We start from the raw sequence: 8,558 nt of genomic DNA, 5'->3' as shown, positions 1-8,558 counted from the left end.
ATTTGACATCAGTGACACTTAACAGCTAATTAATAAAATATTGACATTAGTGACACTTTACGGTCAATTAATAGAACATTGACATCAGTGACACTTTACGGTCAATTAATAGAACATTGACATTAGTGACACTTTACGGTCAATTAACAGAACATTAACATCAGTGACACAAAAAGCTCAAAGTATAGATATTTGACATCAGTGACACTTAAAAAGTACATTAACAGAGCACTGACGTCAGTAACACTTAAGTCAACAATCAAGAAAAATAACTATAAAACGTTAATTGTCTAAAAAAATCTAAAAAAATAATATACAAATGTAGAAAACTTTTTATATATAAAGCATACTGTATTGAATGGTTGTTTATGTACAATATTCTACATTGATATGACTTTTTAGAGAAGAGGTTCCTTTATATATATATTGTAGAAACTTTTCTTTAAATGGAATATTTTTCATAGGCAAGGCTCATTATATTCATTGTTGGTAATTTGATGGGCTTGGAATACATAAGAATTTTTATCGAACATATTCTTCAGTAACTTCAAACAATTAGCTGGTGTAACGAGTGCTCGCGCGATACTGTACAGTGATAAAATAATGACTGAACGCAAACTTGTTCAGCGATGTTCTGAACACTAAGACAAAAGTGTACACTGTTGTTATGACTGCTGATGTTTAACTGATCAGTTGTTTCCTCAGTTGTTGAAATATGCTTAGGACATCTGTGCCAATGCACTCTCGGTTGTTCGTATGTACAGTAACCTCCCTTAAATTTCGCGTCGTATAAAACTGTAGCATAGTTGGATCAGAACACTTTCGTTGAGCAGGTAGCTAGGTTGGTTAGAGGGACAGTATAACAATCTGAAGTCTAGGATTCGAATACAATTTTAGCTCCTGCTGGCTGAATTTTCAAACTCTGAACACTATTGTTGATTATGTTTTGTTAATTACTCCTTTATATGATTTTGTAATAAAAGTTCCGCAATGCATGAAGGGCTAACCCTAGCAGTTATACGAGGATACTCAAACGAATATAGTGGCAGTTATAGCAATATGGAAACAAATTAGTTATTTTGGTTTCAGAAGAGTGATGAACTCTTTCACCCATTCTTGATGCTCCTGTGGTATCTGTTCGGTTGGTTCCATAGCGCCCTCTAACGGAGGAGGCATCCGGATAAACGACTTTGTTCTGGCAATATCTGGCATGTTGGACTCGTCGTCCGTCACGACCAACACTTGAGGGCCACTTTGTTCGGAACTGCTCTTGATAGCTTGATCGACAAATAATTGATCCACACTCGTGGAGTCCGCATACTCGTGGGTCATGATTATGATACATGGGATTTTCTGTATTATAGAAGCCGTTGATGTCAATAGTAATTCATTTGGCAGCACGTCGTCTGAGTTGATTGTGTATCGTAATCCTGTTACATCTTCTAGAATGGTTCCTAGATTTCTAGGAAGTTTACATTCCGAGTCATGGGAACAAGAGTGTAATATCAGTATGTCTTTTGTGGCCTCGTCTTCGTCAACGTTGGTTTGGTCTTCATTGATCTTGAACTTACCGTACACTCTGAAGGCGCGTCTAAAGTGTTGGTTCGCAAGCTGTGCGTTATCCGTTGTGTAAGCGTGAAACGCGCAATCTACATACACACCAAAGATCAAAGACGGAGGAAGACCCAAAAAAATAGTTGTACACTCCAAAGATTTTAAAACAACAACACATTTTTCAAACTGTCCATCTCTCTTATAGCATTCAAGCAAGTTAATATAATCCTCTTGGTTCGTTTTATCTTTCTCCTTCAAAAGTAATTCCTCGTATATGGACATCGAATCTTTATGATCCTCCATGAGCATGTGCAAAACTGCCAATTGTTTTGGCTTCTTGTTTCGTTCATCGCTGAAGAGCTCTTTGAGTGTTGGATAGGCGTTCCATGCTTCTTTGAACTGTGGATCGTTTGCAACCGTCTCCGATTGGAGTTGGACAGCATGTAGGAGATGGACTTTGCCATCTTTTTTTGTATTTCTGCTGAATGTCTGGAGAGATATCTACGGATTTACTCAATTCTAGCAGACACAGTCCCAGCTGTTCATAAACATTTGTCATCAGAAATTCGGTAGGATAATGTTTCTTTTTGGTGACTATGTTTTTGAAAACTTCCACAGCTTTTTCAATTTGGCCTAGCATTCTATATATGATGCCCTTGTCGTACTGTATATTCAGAGCATATTCAGACAGTTCTTCTGTTTTCTCCAGTAGTTCTATGGCTTCAGAAAGGTGTTTGTTTCCAGGGTAAATAGGGACTTTCAACGGTGACTTAATCATTTGACGAAGGTTTCTTCTTGTCCTTTCTGACTGCTGGTCAGACATGCATTCTCTCGATGCCCCTTTTTCTCGCCAATTTTCATTCTGGCTGTAGCCATAGCGTGAACCTCCATGTGGACCTTTGCATTCTACTCGCCTCTGTAATGTCAAGGCAAGATGGTGATACGCATGACACGTTGGCTTGATTTGAAGAGATTTCCGTAGGAGTTTTTCCGATGTATCTAGTTCCCCTCTGTAGCGTGCAAATTGACCACACATTTCTAACACCGATGGTTCCTCAGGACAAATCTCTACCGCTTTTTCAAAATATTCTTTAGGCTTTAAACGCATAATTTCATCAGGCACGTTTGTATAGTTGTTTCTCGAAATGTTATACACTGCTTTTCCTAATCTTGCATATGCATTTGTACGTAAATTGGAATCATCTGATTCCGTAGCAACAGTCAGAAACAGCTCAGCAGCATGTATTGTTGTCTTCTCGTTTTCTCTCGGAGTTAATTTGTCGTTTTCCTGTGAAATCAAACTGTGCGTCTGTCTGAGTAAAGCCAAACCAAGTCCATATTGCCATGCGTATTCAGTAGGATATGCCTCCAGAACCTGGGTGTACAGATATATTGCCTTTTGGTGGTACCAAGGACCTGACCGTGTGTAGGCGTACGCAAGATCTGCTTCCGCATTATGTTTCCTCTTGTTGTAATCTTCTCGTCTCTCCAATTTCTGAAGTTTTGCTATGGCATCTTCTACTTTTGAAATATCCCCATTTTCTAATAGAATTCTGGCTCTTTTTACGTTCGCTATGATATTATCAGGATCTCTTTGTAGAGACTCATCAATATATTGATGCGCATGCTCATAGTCTTCCAACAAGAAATACAAATACGACAGAAAGTTACTTATCTGTATATCTTCAGTTTCAAGCTTTCTTGTGCTGTCCCGGTCATCCTCTAATTTCCTTATGGTGATCTGTACACGGTGCTTGGTCAGATTCGTCAAATCAAAATCAAAGGTTGATGGAAATTTTCCCAGATCCTGTTTAAGCGTTTCTTCGTACAAGAGAGCAGTCATGATTTCATTATCGTACTTCCAGCAGTTTCTGCAAAACAAATACTTAATATTGTTAACAAATATAATCTGAGTTTTCACAATAATAAAATACAAGGTTTATATTGACACTATTTAGATAAACTTGATACCAGCAAGTAAAATGCCAAATAGCATGACTTTATATCGCATAATCAGTACAGTTTTTGGTTATAAAATATTTCGGTCTTCGTGATTTTGTATTTGTTCAATATAATTTTTTTTTTATACATTTTAAAATTCGTTATAAGATAAGGCGATGCCATTTAAAAAGATAATCTATTTGGCCCTGTGACTTTGAATTTACTCAAAGAAGAAATTTAAGCACATTTTACAGTTCGCCGTCTACACTTGTTGTTTATTCTTCAGAAGATAAGATATTAAGTTTTTGATAGTTTTAAACGGTGTGCCCTAGTATGAGTTTTAATTGATTTGATTAAAGGTAATTCGGCTTTTCATCATGTGATTCATTAGAAGTCGTTTTAAGGGGCTTGTTATTGTCGCGGGAATGATGTTTCCGATAACTCAATGAGAATACACATGATCGTGAAAATTCGATCTGTGTAATATTATGAAACGCTTAGATCTTATCCGCGAAAACAAGTGCATTTCAGGCTCCTATAACTGCTATGCCAGTATCGCAGTTATCAGGCATAGATATCTGTAATCTAAAACGACCTTATCATGTGGCTAGTGTGATAGTTTACATAGATTTTGTTTCATGCCAGGTGTACTAAAACAAAGAGATTAATTTACTGGGTAGGTACAAGCGATGCATGAATACATATAAATACACATTTTTTAGCAAAACATCATGATATATGTTTGAAAATTGACATCGGGAGCAGTAAGTATTAAAATTAGATAGGTAATCTTCAGATCGCGAAGTTTAAATCCGTGTATATCATATATTCTCAGTTTTAAATGAAAACAAATAGCCCAAAATACATGATACGCGAGGAAATAACCGGTTGTGTGGCAAGGTGATGCATTTGAACTTGTATTTTAGTCAAATTTAACTTTCAGTCCTTCCTATTGAAAATTGTTTGGTTTTGAGAAGATATTATCGACATATGTTACCATCAATAAAAAAATAAACACAAAACACCATAATATAGCACAATCCCTCTTTAATAGACATAAGGTGCCTTTATATATGTTACATTACCAAGTACAATACTAATGCTTCTGTCATGACTTAATGTGATTGGTCAATCATTATAGTAATATGATTGGATAGTCAAAGGGAGGCCCTATTTTTGGGTTGAGATTTCAACTAGTTCCATACTTTAAATCAGGGAGTTAGGGGCCGTGGTGGCCGCTTGGTTAGGTGTCTTACAATTAATTGTTTATAGCCCTCTGCCACTGGGTCGCGGGTTCGAGGCCACTTGGGAGCAGTCGCCAGTTACTGGCCACAGATCAGTGTTTTTTCTCCTTGAACTCCCGTTTTCTACCATCATCAAAATCCCAGCTCAAACCAAATCAAATCAAGAGCCATGGAAATTGTACACTTATACTACAAGCCAATATAACCATGCTACTAGGATAAACTTCAAGGTCAGCTCCCATCAGTTTGTGACCCGTCCCATGAACTTATCTCTGATCTAATATAAAAAATTGCTTGGTATCATGTGATAAATATACCCACACTAGCAGGTAGGTTTACGGGTCTGACCCCACCCCAGGGTACTTAGGCTCTTGTATTAAAACAGAATCTTGTTTCAGTTCACTACCTAATAACCATTTACAAAATTGTTGTTACTGGACTTGACCAAAAGGTTTATTCCAATCATTGGGGACTTTGTCTTTGGGTCAGAATATCGAAACGATTTAGATCCCCATCCTAATGCCATATACTGCTTGCTGATCATTGTCCAGGTTTTTATCAGACCTATACGCTGTGAATAAATTCAAGAACAGCTAATAATAAGGAACGTTTTAGTCACTATGCCAGCATTTTATGAAACATTAAAGAACGCTCACTGCATATTTTAATCAGTATAGAGTCTATTAAAAAGATTTGAATACGACAACGCCGCCCTTATGTCGAATACGTAGATTACGAGATATGCTATTTGGCACTAACAAGCCACCATACAGAAGCAAAATGATTTCAAATGCAATTTAATGGTGTTCCCGTTCCAATGAAAGTATATTCCGCGGCGTAATCGACTTTTCTGGCAGTACCTAATGATGCCAAAGTGAACGTAAATGTACTATTTAAAAACGCGGATTCAACGAATACACTTACAATCGTAGTTTTTTAGACTGTGTCATAACGGCGAACTAAAATATGTGTCCGGCCTACCTCACGCGACACATATCTTTGCTATGAAACATACGTAGTCCTTGAAATCAATTGTGGTAGATTGCCGACAGGCAATGCCGTTAAAGGATCATTTGTGTGTTTCCGTCTTTTAAAAACCTTTTCTTCCGGAACATTTGATCTTATAATTAACCCTTTTGACCAGGGAATCACGTGTTGACTGCCTAAATATCCAGGTGATCAATACCGGCCCTGATCAAGGCCTCTTGATCGATCAAGCATTTCACAAAAAAACACAAGGAACGACTCACTTTGTTATGGAAACCGAAGTAACAAGAGGAGTAAGTCGCAGCAGCTTTGACATGAATAGACAGCATATACAGTGGACGTGTTCCCTCGCTGGAGATATCGCCCATATACATTGGGCGTGTCCCCTCACGGGAGATATCACCCATATACAGTAGGCGTGTCCCCTCACGGGAGATATCGCCCATATACAGTGGGCGTGTCCCCTCACGGGATATATCACCCATATACAGTGGGCGTGTCTCTCGCTGGAGATATCGCCCAAATACAGTGGGCGTGTCCCCTCACAGAATATATCGCCCATATACAGTGGGCGTGTCTCTCGCTGGAGATATCGCCCAAATACAGTGGGCGTGTCCCCTCACGGGAGATATCGCCCATATACAGTAGGCGTGTCCCCTCACGGGAGATATCGCCCATATACAGTGTGCGTGTCCCCTCACAGAATATATCGCCCATATACAGTGGGCGTGTCTCTCGCTGGAGATATCGCCCAAATACAGTGGGCGTGTCCCCTCACGGGAGATATCGCCCATATACAGTAGGCGTGTCCCCTCACGGGAGATATCGCCCATATACAGTGTGCGTGTCTCTCACGGGATATATCACCCATATACAGTGGGCGTGTCTCTCACGGGATATATCACCCATATACAGTGTGCGTGTCCCCTCACAGAATATATCGCCCATATACAGTGGACGTGTCTCTCACGGGATATATACTCCGTATAGAGTGGGCGTGTCCTCTCAAGGGACATAACCCCATTATACACTGGGCGTGTCCGCTCACAGGATATACCGGCCATATACACTAGGTGTGTCCCGAAGGGACATATCCCCAATATACACTGGGCGTGTCCCCCGTCGCGACATATCCCAATATACACTGGCTGTATCCCCTCTCTCACGAGACATACCCCCATATAAATCGTTACTATGGAATGTACTCTAACAATAGCGAAGTTGGCATAGAATAAATAAACAAAAAATATAATTTTAGTACATGCAGCAACACTTACCATCATTGGCGAGGGACCGGGTATCAGTGAAGTCAAACTAGTTATGTCAATGATACATATGTACAAAAAAGCGTCACATGAGTACAAACCAGATAATTTCGGGTAGATAATCTTTTTCGTAGAACTAGCTCTGGTTTGGTTTCTATTTTGATTTTTTATCTACATCAATGTACTGTCTGCTTATGTATACCTCCTAGCGTATACAGGTGAACCTGCTCATGTAACAACCTATATAAGGAGACCACCTACGTTATGAGATCACCTCCTTTTGGATTTCTCGATGGTAGTCTCTTAATACAAGTTTGACTCAATCTCCTTACGTATACCTCACTACATATACTGCCCTTACCGTGTCTTTAAATTACATAACAACAAAACATTACGTACCTAAATTCATGATATAAAATATTCCTTTGTTCGTGGAACCAGCTTTAGGAAAATGCTCAAACGGCTAGCTTGCACCGCCCCTTAAGATTTATTCTCAAGTAATCAAATTGTATTCAATATAATTTTGAATTTTTAATTGCAAATGTTTGTGCATATTTATATCATTTATGTACTTGTATATTTAGATACGAAACCAAATTATGATAGTAGTAAAAAGGGAAACATCAGAATATTTCGCAAAACCCAGCATGACGTCTTGTTGAACCTTTGTTATAAAGATGAGGTTTTCGTCAGATAATCATATCTCAAACAGCATCGAAATAGATGTTAAGGAAAGACCGAAATATGTAAACAAAACCCACGAATACCACATTTAAATAAAACATAATTATTCAACTATTTCACATCAACATGTACACCGTTTAGGCTTATTGATTCATTGATTCGTAGTAAAACCTTTCGGAGAATCCAAAAGAATGTTTTAGGGAGATAGATGTAATGTTCTTGTACCTATTGGTTCATTACTATATATAAATTGTGTGGGAATAAAAGTATACTATAGAAGTACATTGTATACAGGTTATGCGGTATTAATGTAAAGAACTTTGTTTGAGTTCACAGTTTTTTTATGCTACTCAACAACTCTGACAAAAGCTTAATTTATATATGTTTTAAGGTAAAACAGACAACTTTACTCCTGAAAAATAGCGAAAGATTTGTTTTTGTTAACTTAGCAATAAAATGATTGACGGTAAAACCAATGTTTTCAATTTTAAATGAAGTTGGGGTTAATACGTCTCAAGCGATATACTCGCACGAGTTATGGCCCTTGTTTCAATTATTAACTTGGAACTAGAGGTATCCAAAGCGTAATGTTCTCTTAAAATCTCACCTGTACATCGTGTTTTTAAGTCAGCAGGTGTGACAGTGTTACCTATGTTCGTTAATCTATTAGTGCTTTTTTTTTGCTTTGTTTGTATTTTCAAATATATCTTCTATTCACTTTAACCTGTGTGTCAACGTTGCCTTGTTACGTTCATTTAAGGTATGTTAATACATGTAAACTATTATTCCTTTTTATATAATCTACTTTCTTACAGAGGTGACAATGTTTAAACGTACTTTGTTTTGTTGCAGCGTTACCAATATGTATGTTAGGGTGTGTAAA

General features: G+C 38.0%; 1 protein-coding gene across 1 annotated transcript; it reads right to left on the bottom strand.

The window, feature by feature from the left end:
- Positions 1–342: 342 nt before the first annotated feature.
- On the bottom strand, positions 343–7,470 carry LOC110458804. Its single transcript, XM_021510717.1, has 2 exons — positions 7,004–7,470; positions 343–3,425 (listed from the first exon to the last, which is right to left on the bottom strand). The coding sequence occupies exon 2, from the start codon at positions 3,395–3,397 to the stop codon at positions 1,901–1,903; it is 1,497 nt and encodes a 498-aa protein (XP_021366392.1). The 5' UTR covers positions 3,398–3,425; positions 7,004–7,470; the 3' UTR covers positions 343–1,900.
- Positions 7,471–8,558: the final 1,088 nt, after the last annotated feature.

The sequence above is a fragment of the Mizuhopecten yessoensis genome, unplaced genomic scaffold (assembly GCF_002113885.1).
Source record: "Mizuhopecten yessoensis strain PY_sf001 unplaced genomic scaffold, ASM211388v2 scaffold9809, whole genome shotgun sequence".
In the NCBI taxonomy this organism is placed as follows: domain Eukaryota; kingdom Metazoa; phylum Mollusca; class Bivalvia; order Pectinida; family Pectinidae; genus Mizuhopecten; species Mizuhopecten yessoensis.
This window is presented reverse-complemented; position numbering and strand designations above follow the sequence as displayed.